The sequence below is a fragment of the Leptonychotes weddellii genome, chromosome 5, assembly GCF_054177405.1.
Source record: "Leptonychotes weddellii isolate Sample4059 chromosome 5, ASM5417740v2, whole genome shotgun sequence".
NCBI classification, from domain to species: Eukaryota; Metazoa; Chordata; class Mammalia; order Carnivora; family Phocidae; genus Leptonychotes; species Leptonychotes weddellii.
The window spans coordinates 125211567-125231700 of NC_138373.1; the positions used below are offsets into that span (position 1 = coordinate 125211567).

The following is a 20134-nucleotide window of genomic DNA, read 5'->3' on the forward strand; positions in this document are numbered from 1 at the left end:
GGATGTGTGAATGATGTTTCGTTAAAACAGTCAGAACTGGATTTGAATCTTTTTTTTTTTTTCTGGATTTGAATCTTGGCTCTGATGCACATCAGCTGAACGATTGTTGGTATTTCTCTGAGCTTCTGCTTTGCTTTCTCTTTAAAATGGAAATTATGTTTTCTTCACAAGGCTGAGGTGATTATTAAATAAAACCATGGATGTCTACAATGAGGCACATTATGAAGTCTTAATAACAGGAAGCTAATGCCATGTGTGTTTTTAAAAAATAGAACATTTTAAGCTCTAAGTTATCTTTGTAAATTAAAAAAATAGTGTTCTCCTTTTCAATAGTTGAAGACCATGAAAAAATGAAATGAATGGGAGAGACTAAGATGCATATTACCTTTGCTCCCTAGTTCTCCATCAGGCATGATAGAAGGTACCCCACAACTTCATGCCAATGCCTGGAGAGTTTCCTCCACTTGTTTTGCACCTGTTCATGTTCCTATGGTGGACCCCTGCAACATTAATCAACAAAACAGTAAGTCCTTCTTCCCGCATGTAAACCTAGAGGAAAATTCCATGCATTACTGTAATCTTATAAAGTTAGAGAATTAGATATGCCTCTTTATCTAATCTAGGGTATTTTTTAAAAGAACTCTGGAAAATGACTATTTTATTTACTAGTTTGCATTTACAAATGTGCTTATTTTATGTGTTTACGAATCCCTAGACTCTTCACAAATATGGGCTAGCATTTTGGAGATTTCAGATTCTTTAAAGGCTACAGGAAAATCTCGGGAAATACTGTAATAATGCTGTTATAGTCTTGCAGCGTTCCACTTCAGCTCCACTGTGTGACAGCTCATGCAGATTCTTCTAGTACTATCACACGACCGGTGGTGTTCCGGCTTCATAAGCAGGAGCCAGTGATCCAAGGAGGCCTGTGCCAAGAAGTGTGCAACAATTTGAGACGGTCATGCTCCAGATTTCCAATCTGCAGTGACAGTGTAACAAACATGCCAAGAAATTTTGGCTGTGTTTTTTTACTAAAGCCACAGCAAACTATGTGAAAGGCTATTTCACTGATCAATAAGAGAAGACATATATATATATATATACACACACACAGTGATTTCACAAATAAAAGAAGACATATATGTCTTCTTTTCAAATCACTGTGAAAAAATTAATATGCATGCTTAATTAAACATTTTCATAATTTTAATTTGTTCCTTTAATTATTTTGGCTAATTTACTGTTTCTATGTATTTTTTTATATATATTATTAATATTGGTTAAGTACCCATAAGAACCCAGTACAATCTCTGGATTTTGTAGTGGTTGTTTGGAAGGATTCTGTTGACTATCATATGGTCCTTATTATTAACTTACGGTTTCTGTGTCCTAGAAAGAATACAAGATAATGCTTTCAGTGTTGCTGGCGTTCTGTCTACACTAGCTTCTAAACTTGTGGAAGATTGTTAACTCCTGTGGTCATTTTTCCTATAATAAGAGGATTAGACTAAAGTCTTGTGGTCTCCATAATTCAATACTTTTAATCTCACTCCCATTTAATGGTGTTTTCTCCCCATTCTGTCCTCAAATTTCTACTAATAGATTTCCTTCTTCTTCTATTAGTCTTGCTCAGTTTGTTTCTAACTTTCTTGATTTCCTCTTTGATATTGCAGCAACTTTATTTTTTGTTTTTTTTTTAATAACATGTAAAAGTTGGAATAGAGTCTAAAGGATAAATTCAATTTCCCTCTGGTCTTTTCTTTATGACCTCCCTGACTACATGCCATTTTATTATATATATATGTATATATATAAATATGTATTTTATGACTTTTATCCCCCTAGCTCATGTCTTTTATGACATATATTCTAGATATTATTCTTCTTCACCTTTGCCATGACCCATTTTTTAAAAAAATTTCAAATAGGTAAACAGAGAAAGATCCCCAGTAAAAGGAAAATAGATAATAAAAGTCAATAATTCTGAAGTGGATCCTGAAGGATATTTTTTCACAAGGAGCTTCTTGAGGCACCCTTTTACTTAATGTTAGTAAGAATATTTTTTGATCTACAAATCCTTAGGACACACAGTAAAAGCCCCATTGATGTACTCGTTGCTTTGGGGTTCTTGGGGATTAGAAGAATGCATACCAACAGAACACTATTATAGTTGTTATAGTCTAAGTTACTTGTTTTCATATACATATGCATAGCAATGCAAAATATAATACTCAGATAATTATCATGTGTTCCCTTACCAATGATAAATATATTTAAAATACTCAACAGAATAAGTTCAGGGGTTTTTTTCTTTAAATTCCAGTTAACATACAGTGTAATCTTAGTTTTAGGTGTAGAAGTGATTCATCACTTACATACAACACCTGATGCTCATCACAAGTGCCCTCCTTCATACCCATCACCCATTTAGCCCATCTCCCACCCACCTCCCCTCCAGCAACTCTCTTTGTTCGCTATAGTTAAGCGTCTGTTTCTTGGTTTGTTTCCCCCCCATGTTCATTTGTTTTGTTTCTTAAATTCCCATGAGTGAAATCATATGGTTTTTGTCTCTCTCTGACTTATTTTGCTTAGCATAATATTCTCTAGCTCCATCCATGTCATTGCAAATGGCAAGATTTCATTCTTTTTTATGGCTGAGTTCGTTTTTTTTTAGAAAGAAAAGGTCTAGATTGCTTTGTCAAACTTGGTTACTTCCATAATTCTATCTGATCAGTCATTCTCAAAAGAACAGTCAATAACTTTCAAGAAATGATTACACAGACCTCCCAAAATGGCTTGGTAGTTATATTTCATGGCCTTTAGCATGTGGTCCAATCCCTAATTTCTATTCATTATTCACTTATTCATGCACTCATAGGTTCATTTATCAGACATTATTCAGCTCCTAATATTTGCCAGACATTGTGCCTTATGCAGACATTGTATTCGATGACTATATGGTAACTGCCACATTGCATTTACCGCAGACACTTGATTGGAATGAGATGTTTCCCAATCCTTCCTGCATAATTGTGTATTCCAGGGAGTTGCCATAGCATCCACAATCTGGCACCATGCTTACTATGTGTGGTTGTCTGGAGATAAGCCTTCCAATACTCACCAATTCTTTACAGCAGAACTGGGCAATTTTCTATGAAGATCTGCAGACAACGGGGTGATTGGGTGATTGAGGCCATTTCTATCGACACTTCTGTTACTCCTATTATTCAGTTATAACACAATACTTTTTTTGGCTAAAAGATTATTAAGTATGGAATAAGGGCTGTCACCAATATTGCTAAAAGTAAAAACAAACCAACAAAACAGGATAAATGGAAAATAGTGATTCTTGTTGAAAATAATATCCAATTCAGTATATGGCTAGGAAAGCCAGATACTTAGATAGTTCTGGAATTTGGTACTTAGGGGTATGAGCTAGACTAATAAATAAGTGCTAATGGATTTTTTTTTGTGGGGGGGTTTCTGTTCAGTTGGATACGCAGCACAGTGTGATATTATCCACCAAGCGCTCTTTGCTCCCTGCCACGTCTCCATCAGCCCGGGGCTGTATTATCAGCTGTGCCGCCATGATGCCTGCAGGTGTGGAAGCGCCTGTCTCTGCAACGCTCTCGCCCACTATGCCTACCTCTGTGGCCGGCGTGGTATTACCATCGATTTCAGAGCTCAGATTTCATTCTGTGGTGAGTGTGATGATGGCACAGATAAAGAGGATCAGATGACACTTTAGAGATTTTTATGTAATTAACTGCCTTTTTTTTTTTAAAAGAAAAGTCAGTATTGCCTAAGTTATCTGGAATATGATTATAGTGTACAAACATGAAAAACAAATGAAATACTTCACTTCTTAAAATTGGAGCTATATTGGATAAGACCAATCATTTTTTTTTTTTACTATTTTATTATAAGCAAAATTAGAGTTGCAACTGCATGGTTTAAGATATGCAACAGAAATAATGTGAAAAATTTGAAAAAAATTTTATCACAGAAATGTCGTATCTAAGTATTGGAAAGTATGGAAAAACATTATGTGGTATGGTGGCCCAAGCAATTTGTAGTTAAATAGGTAAATTACACAACAGGCAATTATCTCAAGTTCAACCTCATGGCTTATGGTGTCTCTTGTCTCATTCATGGTAGACTGTTTCCTTTCTTTATGTGTTCTATAATTTTTTATGAGTTAATTGGTATCAGAGTTACCCCCTGCCCCACCCCTGTTAGAATCTTTTATGGCCTGGGTTTCAGGAGTGTCACTCTCTCTACCTCTCCAACCCCCTCTCTGCTACAGGTTTCATTAAGCTTTTTCCTATCACTGCAGGGCTATCACTGGCCAGTTTTGATAGTAATTTCTCAGCTTGGGCTTTCTAAGACAAAAATAATGTAAATATAAAAGTAATGTAAATTCATATACCAACTACACAGGATGTAAATCCGGGATTTAATTTCTCAGAGGATACTTTATTTCACACGGACCCCACAGAATTAGAGAAGCTTTCTTGGCCTCTTCCTGTACTAGGATCAGATTCCTTCTAGTCCAGGAGTTGACAAACGACACTCTTGGGCTTCCTATTTTTTGTAAATAAAGCTTATTGCCCATATGCATCCAAATTGTCTATGGCTGCTTTTGAGCTACAAGGACAGAGTTGAATAGTTGTGACAGAGACAGTATGTATGGCCTGCAAAGCTGAGGCCATCTACCATTTGGCCCTTTACAGAAAAAGTTTGCTGACCTCTGCTGTAGTACATCTTTCAACTGAGGAAGGAGCTTTTCTGAGGGTCAAGTTAAAGTTCTCCCAGTTCCTTGCCTTGTGAAGAATCAACTCTCATGTCCCTTTCCTGCATGAGTTAAATGTAAGGTTCAAGATTACTGGGACCCATTCTCCCTTTCTCTTCTCTAGCTTCTGGATTTTATTTCCCTCCTCACATCTGGTATCCGGGGAGATTACCCCTCCCCATTTTTTTCCACAAGATCAATTATACATTTAACATAATTTCAGTTATGTTTTATCTAGAATTTTCTATGTTTTTTAAAAAAATTATTTATTTATTTATTTATTTATTTATTTATTTATTTATTTGAGAGAGAGAGAGCGCACGCACAAGCTGAGGGAGGGGCAGAGGGAGAATGAGAGAATCTCAAGTAGACTCCATGTTCAACTGACTGAGCCACCCAGATGCCCCTCTAGGTTTTTTTTTACAAGTGTGTTTTTAGATTATTTTAGTTTGCCTACTATAATCAGTTTGGGTTGGGCTAAAGAGAAATTAGGAAGGTTTAGGAAAAAAGTATGAACATTATTCAGAAAGTGAAAAATAAGAGCTATGAGTAAGGATCAATTAAGCCAAGTTTTGCCTTATTTGTAGAAGACTTAAAGTTTCCTTAGGTTTAAAGAATGTCACAAACAAGGTGATGTCAGTATAGCAGTAATAGATTTAAAATGTGAGGATGGGAAGTTTATTTGGACATGCAAAATACCTTAAATATTAAAAAAATATGGTACAGACTGTTAAAGACCATTATGGAATGTCACACTTAAAAACATTTCAAAATAGAAATTTTATACATCTGTTACACTTCTATTGAGAAAAATGCAGTTGATCCTTGAACAATGTGGGAATTGGCACTGATTCCCCACCCACCCACACAGTCAAAATCCATGTATAACTTTTGACTCCCTGAACACTTAACTACTAATAGGTTCCTGTTGCCCAGAGCCTTACTGATAATATAGTCAATAAACATGTATTTTGCCTATGTACTATGTAGTATATTCTTATAATAAAGCAAACCAGAGGAAAGAAAATATTATTAAGAAGATCATAAAGAAGAAAAAATACATTTACTCCTGTTCTGTATTTATTGAAAAAATCCAAGTATAGGTAGACCAACCCGTGCAGTTTAAACACATGGTGTTCAAGGGTCAACTGTAAACATTTTATTTATTTATTTGCTTATTTGTTTACTGGTTTTTTATTTTTATTTTTTAAAGATTTTTGAAAAAATTTATTTGAGAGAGAGAGAGAGAGCACGCCCCCGCAAGCAGCAGCAGGGGGTAGGAGCAGAGGGAGAGGGACAAGCGGGGAGCCTGACCTGGGACTCGATCCCAGGACCCCGGGATCATGACCTGAGCACAAGACAGCCACCCAGGCGCCCTTGTTTATTTTTTCTGTTACAGGATTCTGGACTGTTCTAAGGTTTATTGATGTAATATATCTTTGTTTTTCATGACTTCTATCAGAGACCTATAACCTGGCATGAATGCCTCTGCACCCTGTGGCAGTCCTTCTCACCTGATGCTCCTTCATCCTAGGGGTCGTGTGCCAGAGGGGCATGCTGTACCATCACTGCTCCTCCTTTTGTCGCCGCTCCTGCACGGCCCTCGCCGCCCCGGAGCAGTGTTGTGATGACTGCGCTGAGGGCTGCAACTGTCCCGAAGGCAAATACTATGAAGACACGCTGAGCTTTTGTGTGCCCATGTAAGTCACAGGAATGGGCTGGTGGGATCCAACGTCTCTCTCTTTGTCCTCACAGGTTAAAGGGGCTTTGTGCTTGTTTTGTTGGTTTCTTTCTTTTTTTCAAATTTAATTGACTCAGCACCATTTACTGGAAAATAAATATTCTCCATCACTGAACAGCAACTTTTCCCCTACAACGAGTGTGCATATATGCAAAGATCAGCTCGTGAACTGTGTCGTTAGTGTCTCCATGTCTTTACCTTTATTTACTTACTTTTAACCCTGCACATGTTCACAAATAGCTGCAGAAACAGCTAAGGAATGTGATGGTTAATCCCAAAGTTCATTCCTGCCCGTTTTTACCACATCGAAATTAATAACAGGGTTTATGTTTCAGTGTCACGGGAGGAATTTCAGTAGCAGGATTGTCTGTCGGGCCTCAGAACGTCCTCAAATCTCGCGGGAGGTGGGGACTTTGGTCTCACAAGCAGGGCGAGATGATATATCGATTGTATTTCTCTGAAGTGCACTCAGGGACTTTTTTGTGACTAAAACAACACAGTCTGCACTGTGCCTAACACGATACAGCATCTGTATGTAGAAAGCACGATCTGAAGCCACACGATAGTCCCGGGTAAATGGTTCCTGCCATTCGTATAACAGGACTGCATGCAGGCAACGAATAGTGTCATCTTTAGTGTGCGCCTGAAAATTGCCAACACGGAGCAGAAGGTCTGCTTGAATTTTAGCGTTTTTTTAAAAAAATTTATAGCCTATTTTATTAACCTGACCTCCTCCCCCCTCTTTTTTTTTTTTTTTTTTTTTTTTTTTATAGATTTCACTGCCGGTGTCATTCTAGGGGCAGCGTCTATCAACCGGGGGAGCTCATCCCAACACCGTCGGGCTTATGGTAGATTTCCCTGATGGGGCTTGTACTTGACAACATGTACTAATAGAATTTTTTAACCCAAACTGCGAATTTAAATATGACTTCTGTAATTTCAAATGTACAGATAACCTTTATGTGGCCTTTTCAACCATGTATATATGAAATATATATATATATTACATTTCAGCACTGAATGCCTAAGTCTTGTACTCATAACTGCAGAAAACAGTTATGAATTAAAGTGTCATGTAGTGAAACGGAAGCCCTTTGATGAATTTGGTTCTCAGGCAGAAATACTGCAAGTTGCTGAGGGGTTTTAGCTGTACTGAACGGTGGCATATCACACACTGAAGTCAGTGAGCCCCCTCTCTGGTGACATCGATCCTAGCGAGATAGCACTTATTCATAGGATAACACTCTTTCCTGTCCTAACCTGTTTGTTAAAAGTGCAGACACATCCGTGCAGCAGTCTGCATTGATCTTCATCCAACTCTGAATCTCCTCCTTTCACTTGTACAGTAGGAACCTGCAGATAATAATAGATGGTAGATAATAGTAGCAATAATGATAATAAGGATATCTAACCATCGCTGTGCCCATCCTGCAGTCCCGGTACCCTTCTAAGTGTTTGATGTCTATTATTCACTCACCACTGTAACCCTAAGAGATAGGCCCTGTGGCTCTAGTCCCTGTTTACAGGTGAGGAAAATGAGGCCCTGGCAGTTAAGCAACTTGGTAATGAAGCTGATTTTCTATTCTAGGAAACCTAGCTCTGCAGCACTTGCTTTATTGCCTACCTTGCTCTGCAGCTTATTTTTTATTTATGGCAGAATTCTGTTTATGGTCAATTTCTCTTTATTGTCATCTCTATCTGCTCCCCTTCCACCCCACCATCAAGACACCAAGGCAACCGGCTCTTGAATCTTTCTCTAGTAGGTTGGACTACTAGCTGGTTTCCCAAGCTGGAAATTTAGGAGTCATTTTGGACTTTTTCTTCCAGTTCCACACTCCCAGCCAGGAAACCCCCAACCACAGTGGACTTTGCTTTCTAGATATAGGTGAAATTCATTCCTTCATTCCCATCACTACTCCCCAGCCATGTTTCTGGACCTTTCTACCTGGTTTTCTTGTCTCTAGTCTTGTCCCCTTCCATTCTACTTAGGTGTTATATCTCTCTAGAATTTAACACAATTGGATTTATTTAAGTAAACTTGGAAAAAACAAAGGAACCATCCCACTTCAATAAGGAAAAAAAAATTCTGTTAGTGTAGCGATCTCCTGTACCATTCTTCTCAAAAAGCCTGTGTCCCAGGGAGAGTATGATATGGAAAACCTGGATCTGGGTCTCAAGACCCTTAAACCTGACTGTCTCGGTTCCTCTCTGCCATGCACAGTGTGAGTGAATCACACCTCTGGGTGTCAGCTCAGTGTTACATGAGGCATAAGCATGCATTTCATGTAACATGGCCTTTGCATGCTAGTCAGCTTCTTCGTCTGGGCTCAAATGTAGTACACACGATCTGGTCCAAAGCTGAAGTAAACACTGTTTATGCTGGAGTTGTTGAAAACTGGCGTGTTGTTTCCTATCTTGATTTCGTTTTTTAATGGAGATGTAATTAAATGATATCTTCTTAAGGGATTTTCAAGATTAATCTTGCTTGATTTGGTTTGCCTTATGCCCTGAATTTAGATCCTAATTTGCAAGGAAAATGTGACTCCATTCTATCTTCAACACTGCTGCCAGAATGAGTTTTCTAGACTTGGAACCAACCTCATTACCCCTTGGTTTCAGGTCTCCAGGATAAAGTCTTAGCATCTTAATGGAGTTGGCCTTGGCCTTTTTGCCATCTGCATCTCCTGTCACTTCTTGCACTGTACTTTGTCACACAGAAACTGCTTTGTACCACATCTCCCCTGAGTGTTATAGCCTTCCTACCTTATCCATTTCATCACCTCCATCCATTCTTTAAGACTGTCCAGACTTTACCTTCTTTGAGTGTGTTGATGTCAGTTGCCAAGAGATTTTAAGACAATTTTCTGTGCTTTACTTTCGTATCTTAAACATATTTCTCTGTTGCATATGTCACACTGCATAAATTATTTATTTGTATATCTTCCTTTCTTACTAGTGTAAGCACGTGGGTGAAGGCTATGAATTTTGGGTTTTGTATCTCCTATGCCTATTGCAGTGTCCCACACATAGTTGTTTGATTAAATTGAACTGAAATAGCTCTTTTCAAACTGGACGTAAGCCAATAACTTATTTGTAAAAAATTATGTGGCAAAAAATAACATTTGTATATGTACCCAATCAATTATTGCACAATGGATTGTTTTTGAAATACAGAAAAAAACAGGTGTGGCTTCTAAATTAACTATTTGTTTACCTCTACTAGCCAGTGTTCAAACGGGACTGTGAAATGTGATGAACCAGCAACGCCCTCTACTGGTAAGATCAAGATAGATGTTTTCCTTAAAGAGAACGCAGCTCTAATAGTGTTCCCATTTTTCTGGAAGTCATAAATCCATCACAGCCCTCCTTGCCAAGGTGCATGAATATAGCCTGGGGAATGTTCCTCAACATGGTGCTCCAGTGCTTCCTTAGTTTTTTCACATTGATAATTATAATATTTGTAGGACATCCTGGGTGAACTGACAAGGCTGCTGAGGGGCAGTGCTGATCAACCCAGGGATGCTGCCTACATGCTGCCCACCCCAGAACGACCTCAGGTGCACCTTAGGCTCATGTATCCAGGCATCTGTTGGAACCAGCTTGTGGACCAGCAGCTGGGAAACTACTCTAGACCAGGACTTCTCAGATTTAATGTGTATGCAATCACCTGGGGGCCTTGGTAAAACATTAATTCTGATCCAGCAGGTCAGGGGTGATGCCCGAGATCCTACATTTCTGCTGCCACTGCCACTGGTTCTTGGACTCTAGGACCAGCAGCCATCAATTAAACATGGCTTGCAAGATGACATCTACTGCCATCTCTCTTTAGAATGTTACTTTACACTTGCATATCATTCCTGAAAGTCCTATATGTTAGAGTACCCTACATATGATTTATTTTCATCATATAAAAGCCTCGTTTTTAGTCACGGTGCAGAAATTCTAGACAAATAACAAACAGCACGCTTTCATTGATTTTAATAGACAGAGTGTACGCTGATAAAACGGAGCTATTGCTTTGTTATTTATTTGCATGGTCTTGTATATATTATTATAAATCACTTTGATTTATATGCCCTGGATTTGCTTTATCTAAGAACTATCTAGGCTTCTTTACAGGCTGTGTTCATGGACCACACACATATTCAGTAGCAAGGGGACCATCCTTGCCCTGCCCTATTTGCTTCAGGGTGGCTTCGAGTTAAAGAGGGGAAAATCCAGGTGGCCAGATTTCTCACAGAGGAATCCCCAAGATTTGATCCCATTGACCCCAAGAAGGGACTTTATTTAATCCCTCTGAGCCCAGAGCTTTCTGGAAGACTATGGAGCCCCTGCCTATAATTATGTCTGCTTTTGCACTTCTACACTCTAGTGAGGACTGATGTAAATAATGACTCAGAGGTGAAGATCCGAACCTATCATGTGTTCATTGTAAACACATGGCTTTGTAAGAGTGTAAGTATGCTATCTTACCAGCCCTCAAGAAATTGAAAGTGTATGTTTGGATTAATCAAAATACCCTGTTTCTTGACCTCAGAAAATTATATAATAGTTGTTTAGTTATGCTTTGTGGAGGGCAGGTAAGGTTTTCCAACTCCAAATAGGTTTTTGAAATGTAGGAGACAACAGAAAATCTTCTGGGAGAAGGTTTGTACGTTCCTCAGCCAAACATTGCAGACTCAGAGCATCAGCTAGTAATAACTGGTAAGATATTCTAGGCCGAATTCTGCTTTGATGACTAACGCCTGTCAGGATGATTATCTGTTTATGGAACAAATACTAAGTTAAGGGTATTTTATCTGTGACTTTTCCCTGAAGTTCATGCCTGTCCCGAAGGAAAAGTGTATTTTGACTGCAGATTTCCTGACCCTGAATTACCAGCTGGTGGTGTAAATTGTGAGACCACATGTGCAAACCTGGCCATGAACTTCACTTGTGCCCCATCCTCACCCTGTATAAGTGGCTGTGTTTGTGCTGCAGGGTAAGTCTCTTGTTTTTTTGTTTTTTGTTTTCTTAAATATTCAGGATTTGATAGAAAATGACAGAATGCAAGAGCTCTTAAAAACATTATTTACAGAAATAGTTAAAATTCGGGACGCCTGGGTGGCTCAGTCGTTAAGCGTCTGCCTTCGGCTCAGGTCATGATCCCAGGGTCCTGGGATCGAGTCCCACATCAGGCTCCTTGCTCAGTGAGGAGCCTGCTTCTCCCTCTCCCTCTGCTGCTCCCCCTGCTTGTGCTCTCTCTCTCTCTGACAAATAAATAAAAATCTTTAAAAAAAAAAAAAAAAGAAATAGTTAAAATTGTTCTGACTGTGGTTAACTCTGAGTTGGTAACTAGAAGACTGTTGTAATTATTTTGCTATATTCATGTAACATATCCCATGTCATATTTGAAATATGGCATATGACGTATAACACATGATTGAATATGTCACACATGTTATACATACAATATTATCAAAGTAGTACAATGAATTGAAGAGAGAACTCATTTTAGGATGGACTTGGCATTTATCTCCTGGTTTAACTGCAATTTTGGGCAAGTGACAGTGAGCCAGTATCCACTTAAAACACTTCCGTTGCATATCTTTGGTATATTCTGTTGTGTTGTTACTGTTGTTGAGGTTAAGTTATAGTGATGCCAACTGCTGTATTTTTTTATTTTTACTTTTTTAAGATTTTATTTATTTATTTATTTAGCATGAGTGGGAGGAGGGGTAGAGGGAGAGGGACAGACAGAATCTCAAGCAGACTCTAGGCTGAGCATGGAGCCTGATGCGGGGCTCGATCCCACAACCCTGAGATCACGACCTGAGCTGAGACCGAGAGCCAGATGTTTAACCAACTGAGCCACCCAGGCATCCCGCCAACTGCTTTACTTAATGGATGTTACAAAAAAATGGTGTGTTGCGGCTACTTAGGGCAGTGGGTAACAGTGGGAACTCTGGCTTCAAACACACCAGAGTTCAAATCCCAGCTCTGCTGATGTTAGCTGAGTGATTTTTCTGCAAGTTTCTTTTAAGCCTGTTAGGTTTGTGAGATATGGGGTGTGTGTGTGTGTGTGTGTGTGTACTCAATAAATATGAATCACTATCTTATGGCAGAATAATCTACTCCTATTTTTGTAAATTTCCTTTATTAGTAGGAATGCCTTGTACATGGGAAAGTTAAATACAGAATCTGGTGGCTATTCACTTCCCTGCAGGCACATTACCTCTGGCCTCACGGCCCTCCCTTTTCTGGTAATGAATGGAGGCAGTACACAGCGAGAGGCCACCTGAGGCAAACAGGTCACCCATTCTTCCTTGGTGAACATATTCACACAGGGGGATTCCTGGGCTCAGGTCATCTAAGCCATGAGTAAAGAAGAGAGAGGTTTTGTAGTCTGTTTCTTAGGAGAGTTGGCATTTGTCTAAATGGTCCCCATCTGGAACAGGCAGAAGAGCCAAATGACTTGGAACTCTACCAATCTCTTTAGAAAGGGAGGAGGTTGAAAGAACAAGGGCCCATGAGTGGGAGAATAAAGGTAGGTAGAAATCAGGCCCTAGAGCAGATGAGTGAGGAAGACATTTTAGTAAAAAGGACAAGGGAAATATAACGTTTATTATGGTAAAATAATTGAAGTGTATAACGTTGCTTGATTTATTTTAATTATGACTCAAGGGCTCATAGCTGATTAGATAAAGCTGCTTCCTAATTTTGTTTCATAGGCTTGCAGTTGATGCTATTTTTTTTTTTTTTTAAGAATATCTAGTTACTGTCACCTTTGACTTTTAGTTCAACAATGATTTATTTATTTTCTGGTCTAATTTCATTACAAAAACTAAAGAAATTTTCTCCCACCTTCTCTTATTGTATTGAAGTAAATATAGCTGGAATTAACTAAGAGGCCTCTGACTGATTTGGAAATAATTTTATTATGGAGAACTTTCTGTTATAAAGTTGTTCATGGTAATATGATTTGGATTGTCTTCCATATGACCTTGGCTGGCGTATTTTAGGACAATAAGCCTAGTATTACCTGTTTTATGGGGCTCCTCAGAGTGACAGTAGTTCATCGAATATGAAAGATCCTCATTCCTCAGTTTAGAAATCACTGTTGGAGTGCCTGGGTGGCTCATTTGGTTGAGTGTCAAACTCTTGGTTTTGGCTTAGGTCATGATCTCAAGGGTGTGGGATTGAGCCCCTCTCTGGGCTCGAGCTCAGTGGGGATTCTGCTTGAGTTTCTCTCCCTCTCCCTCTGCCCCTCCCCCTCCTCAAATAAATAAATAAATCTTTTTTAAAAAAGGAATCGCTATGGATTAAAGAAGTGGAAACTAATATAGTGAAAAGAGTCATATAGAAATGGTTCAAATATTGGCTCTTCTTCTTATTAGCCGAAGTATCTCAGGGCAAGTGACTTAACCACTTGGAATCTCAGCTTCCTCTTTTTAAAATATATCCACAAATGTCTATTTCACGGGGGTCAGGTATGTGCCATGCGCCAGTTATATGGTGCTAATGTTTGGGCCACTGTGTTAAGCTACAGGATGGGGGGCACCACTAAAATACGTTTATAAGATAACAACAGAATCTTCCTATGGGATTGTCACTAGGATTAGGTGAGTTAGTGCTGTATTTAAAGTGCTTAGAATAGTGGCTGGGCCATAGGAAACACTCAAAAGAATTAGTTTTTGCTGTTGTTTTTATTTTCTCTGTGAGACATTTAATGAAGTCCTTGCAGTTCATTGTGATGAATCCTCCAGTAAAGGTTTTTACACATTTCTATGTATAGGGAGTGTGGAACATAAAAGATTGCATTAAATTGAGCCTTAAATGGTGAGAAGTTTTTCAGGCAGAGCTGGGGAAGAGAAGGGTTTTCCAGGCAGAGGAGAAATGAAGATGCAGAGGAGAAATGGCGATGCCCAGGGAAAGTGGAGAGAAGTTTGGGAGGGGTGAGCTGAGAAAATACAGACTCTAAGACTGTTGTCTGAAAAGGAAGAAATCTAAATGAGATAATGCAGTGTTTATATAGATAGGTTCATTTGGTCACCTTTACTCAACAATTGAGTGTCTGCTATATGCTAGACATTGGGGCACAACGATCAAGATATTCTTGGTCTTCCTGAGTGGAGCTTGAGGTCTAATGGACAACATGTACATTAAATAAGAAATTACAGTGCTATGCTAGAGGAGCTGTGAGCGGGAAAGCAGAGAAGGAAACATATGGGATCATTTCTATTCAAGAGAAGAGGCAAGAATCCAGGATTCCTGACTTCTATGTTAATTTTGATAGCATTGAATTATAACATTTTAAAGCAAATTCAGAAAAAAACTTCATATATTTTGGCTCTTTTTAGTAGCTACCTGTGTTTATTTTATCATTATTTTAAATTATTATATTAGTTATATTATTATAATTTAAATTTTATTTATTAGTAGCATTTTATTATTGTTTATGAAATAAATTTTTTTTAAAAGATTTTATTTATTTATTTGACAGAGAGAGAGAGAAAGCAGGAACACAAGCAGGAGGAGTGGGAGAGGGAGAAGCAGGCTTCCCGCGGAGCAGGGAGCCCGATGCAGGGCTCGATCCCAGGATGCTGGGATCAAGACCTGAGCTGAAGGCAGACGCTTAACGACTGAGCCACCCAGGCACCCCATGAAATAAATTCCTGAGAAAAGATTTTAAGCATATTGAAATATTTATGTATATATTTATATCAAGGGTGTTGGAATATGTATCATATATCATATGTATTTATTTAATCTTCATATCAAAATATTTTGAAAATATACTAAAGGTAATTCTCCTTTGAAATTATGGTATTTAATTTTTATATTCATAGATATTTTAAGATACTTTTTAAAAAATATTTTATTTGTTTATTTGAGAGAGAGAGAGAGAGAAGGGTGAAGGGCAGAGGGAGAAGCAGACTCCCCACTGAGCAGGGAGGCTGACTTGGGACTCGATCCTGTGACTCCAGGATCATGAACTGAGCCGAAGGCAGAGGCTTAACCGGTTGAGCCACCCAGATGCCCCTTAAGATACTTTTTTATGGGATAATCTTTCAAGAAGGATATAACATGTCAAAGGACACTAACATTTAAAAAATGTTAATAATAATAAAGAATGTGAAACACTTGATATAATGGCTTTTTATTCAAAACACATCTTAACTAAATTCTCAGGATTTTAAAATTAAGCCTGTACATAAGGAGCTTTTGATTATTCTCTCTGTTCCACAACAGAAAATATTATCTATTTCATAATTTACTCTTTTATTGAAAAATTGTTAGGCCCCACAGATTTATTTCTTGTAAGTAGCAAATATTGAAAAAAGGGGGCCTCACTTATTCTTTAAATGTTGTTTTCAGAATAGCTCACTGTACCCAGAAATTTAAGCTTCTGTTTCTCTTTTATTGTGCTAAGCGATAACAAAAAGGTTAAAATATTGTGTCTGATCCCTCGCCTGGCATTTTATTTACTCCTGTGATAGGCAAGGTACAGTGTGAAAAAGAGGGAGCCAAAGATTAGGTCCACCTCTCCACAGGTCTGAGAGAACATGCCTGTGGTGGCTGTCGTAAATATAGGCGGAGTTGACTATGACAAGATTACTGATTCTTAAAAAACTGAAACTAAATAGCATTTACTTCTACATTTGGAAGAATGGCAGAGCACAAAGGAAAGTGTTATGTTCCCGAAAGCTGTCCGTGTATCTGGAAAGATTGGGAGTACCTCTCGGGAGAAGTGATTGCTACACCATGTTATACCTGGTAATGAGATCCATTTATTTCACACAAGTTTTCCTAAGCAATTGTATTAGTTTCGATCATCTTGTAGTTACTTAATGTGACTGACTTCAGCAAAAAAAACAAATCAAGCCTGAGTAAATAAGATTTTCAAGGCATTCAGGAGTTGGTGGAGAGCTATTACCTACAGGGGAATCATACCATTATTTTGGGGCATATTTGTTTAGCCCAGAAAAAAAAAACAAAACAAAACTGTGAAATGTAAAAATTTGAAAATTTAATAAGAAAAAAATATCTCAAGTTTATAAGAAATTAATAAATGCTCCAAAGAGAAGATCACATTTAATACAAGGTCTTCTGTTTGGAAATAAGCCAAAACAATGCCATAAAACAAAATTGAAATATAACTTCTTTAAAATGTGGAAAAAAAATTCTAAGCTCATGAAAAATGTCACATCTAGTATATGTAAACTGATCCAAATATAGGAGACAGTTTTTTGCTCCCATCAGGGTTATATTCAATTTTTTATTCTGTCACCTGTTTTCAGGTGATCCTAGCACTATTTTCTAGGCTTGCGTGTGGTATCTGGTAATCTTTTTAAGCAAAGTGATAAATATAGGCCTAACTTGTCAGTGTAATAAATATTATAGAACCAATTGGCAATATGACTAAGGGCTCTTGGCTCAATGAATGTTCTTGAATACAAACCTTACAATGTTTTTACTGCTTGCAAAACACTAATTAGAGCCAAATGTCTCAGAGAGATAACTGGTGTTATTTTTGGCTAGTGTTTGTCGGCGAGGGATGTTCAATTGCACCTACTATCCATGCCCGGCTGTGTGTACAATATATGGGGACCGGCATTATCATTCTTTTGATGGACTGGAATATGACTATATCAGTGATTGCCAGGTATTTTTGATAAAGGTATGTCACGATTAGATACTTTTATTTGCACTTGTGTAAAGACTTAATGTAAAAAACAAGTATGCTGATACATGACATATAAATCCACAAGTCATTAATAAAACCTACAAAAGTGATAGCAATTTTAAACATTTCATTGACTCATTCTTAAGTTTTATCATTTATAGGTGATGAGCTAACTCTTAAATTTTCTATGCTTCTGTTTTCTCATTTGTAAAATGGGGATAATAATTGTACCTGTCTCTGGGGGTAGTCTTTGGGATTAAATAAGATAAAAATATATAACACTCTTAGGTAGTGCTTGATATATAGTAAGTGTTCAATAAATGCCAACCATTTTTATTTTTATGAGCTTAGTTTGGTGAATACAAATATAAGACATTAAACCATGCGTTGGACGATACGTATTGTTTATGGTTATAAGCAATAAAGAGACATTATTCTTAATTCTAGACATGTTATCTTGATGATATACTATAGTAAACCCTGGGCTTAGTATACCTGATAAAATCCTTAAAATTTCTCATATGTTTAATGCGTTTGGGTTTACTTTATTCCTAAATTTTATTTAGACATCACTGATCCCAGAATTAAATTTCTAAATGTAAAATGTAAGCTTCAGAAAAAAGTTGTACGAGAGTGAACAAAATAACATCTTTTCTTCCAGCAAGGTAACCTGTGATTATCTTGAATGCATGTCTTATTTCTGGGTAATGCTTTTATGTTATTAGAGGTATGTGTGTGATTCTGTTCTTTTAAGCATATATCAACAAAGTAGACACATTCCTATTTTGTATTAGTTCTAGTAAATAAAAAACAAATGGTAAAATCCATTGTGTTCCAAACTTAAACAATTCCTGCTTATGTTTTAAACCATTGAATTTTCCATTTGGTACTATTCTCAGCCTCCATTATGAACAATTTTAAGTTTCTTAAAGAATAAATCCAAATTTGTCCAAGAAAATTCTGAAGTTGAGAAGATTGGGATCATGCCTTACTTTCTTTTCCCCTCCCCATGTCATTTTGCAAAATGCTGAGCATTTGGTGAAATCTTACCAACTCCTTATTTGAGCTGTGTGCGCTGCTTGGCTTTTCCTTAACCCCTCATTTTCTTCACCGTGGAGAAATCATAGTGTTTACCAGTCTATTTTAAAACAATGATTGTGCAGAAAGCATTTCAAGTAGAATATTTGTCTCATCTCTGATTCTTGGTAAAATGAAAGTATGTGCTTGTGTTTGATGCTGAATGATTATAGCAGCCTTTCTAAAAATTGTTTATTTCTTTATTTATTGGTGCTTCACTATAACAGTATCATTCCATTTAGCAGGCAAAAGCCATTAAAGTTTGGCTTTTAGACTTTTAAAACCTGACTCCTATCGTCACTTTAATTTGCTACTATATCCTTCTGTTAAAAGACAATATCTCATGTTCAGTTTCAAATTTTAATAAGATATGCCTGTCTGTGTATGAGAAGACATGTCACAGGAAATATTCTTCCAATCTTTTAGTAAGCAATGAAATTTAGATCCTTAATTTAATATCTGGATTAAGATCTGTCATTAGGGTTCATGTAGTAAGATTAAGATATGAAGAATATTAAAAGTCTAAATTTTCAATTTCTAGAATTGTGTCTTTTTTCTTTCTGCCAAAGCAGAAGTATTCTTCCTTTTTGTACTTTAACAATGTTCTTTAAAAAAGAAAGTGTTTACAAAAGATAGACTTCAGAATGTAACTTTCAGGGATTTCAATTTGGTAATTAAAGAGAAGAAAAACTATTAATAATTAATTAGAATTATACTGGAGAATTATTTACTATATTATAATGGACATTTTTATGAAAATTAGTAAAACCAGTACCAGGCCACAAAATAATTAGGACAGTTTGATCAACATATACTTGATAAGCCAAGAAATATGTTATTTGATCATGGTGCAGGTAATTATTTCATATCAAAGATGAATTAGTGATTAACAATGCAACCTAATTTTCATGGTTTTGAAATCTTTTCATGCCGGCTAGTAAATTTCTCAATGCTTGGGTTTTTTTTTTTTCCTGCCTCAATTTTTCTTCAGTAATTTTTTTGTTTGGTTTGGTTTGGTTTTAGTTTTGGTTTCTTCGCTTACTCCACATGCCTAGCCTTCTCTGGTTTAAAGGGCAGAGCCTTCTCTTTTGGGGAAAGAATCAGCATTTCCTTTGAGAAGGATACAATTGCTACCAGCCCATTCATTTACTTGCTACTTTTTCAGGGACAGGAATAATTTCTGTGAAGTACAGATTTAATTCTTTCTTCCTTGTCAAACAGCTCTCTTTCCTCCTGCCTTGATTACAGATTCTAGGTTTTATTTTTGTTATTTGTAACACTGGTGACATTTATTTCTTTGGGCCTTCTGGTGGTCTAGTAACCTCATCCATAAATATGTCTCTCCATTTGCCAATTGGACTTCTAAAAATTAATACTTACTCAACTTTATTTTATAAGTAACTTGACCTTCACATTTAAAGAGATATGAAAGTTCTTTTTTTTTTTTTTTTAATCTCTGGATTGTAGAGTTTTCAATGTAATCTAGTTTTAAGTACAAAGTAAGTACTTACCATATGTTTGTTGAAGCTGGTCAAACTTTAAAAATTCAGGTTCTCTGATATTTTATTCATTTTGGAGGCTGTTTATCCTTTACTGTGAATACATATGGAATATATAACATATTGTTTTTTAAGTGGGTTGAAGCAAATTTAAGACAAAGGTATAATTGTATATCCAGAGGTAAGACTTGTTTAACAGTGAAAAGAGATGAGAAAGAAAGGCTTCTAATTTCATCACTCTCCATCATTTGTTCCATTAATGTTTCTGGTGTGCCTTCTATGGGTCGGGCCCTACACTGAGGAGTGCAAGTATGATGACCAGCAAAAACAGAGATGGGCCTTGCCTCTGAACCTGAGAC

The 20134-nt window shown here is 37.2% G+C and overlaps 1 protein-coding gene across 1 annotated transcript in view; it reads left to right on the top strand.

Annotated features, from left to right (window-relative positions):
* The window catches only part of OTOGL (otogelin like), a 128949-nt gene that overhangs the window by 38372 nt on the left and 70443 nt on the right, over nt 1-20134 (top strand). The window contains 8 exon segments of the mRNA XM_081818977.1: nt 399-523; nt 3492-3701; nt 6327-6492; nt 7307-7381; nt 9757-9809; nt 11352-11514; nt 16182-16289; nt 17055-17193. Of these exon segments, the coding sequence (XP_081675103.1) occupies nt 399-523; nt 3492-3701; nt 6327-6492; nt 7307-7381; nt 9757-9809; nt 11352-11514; nt 16182-16289; nt 17055-17193 (1039 nt within the window).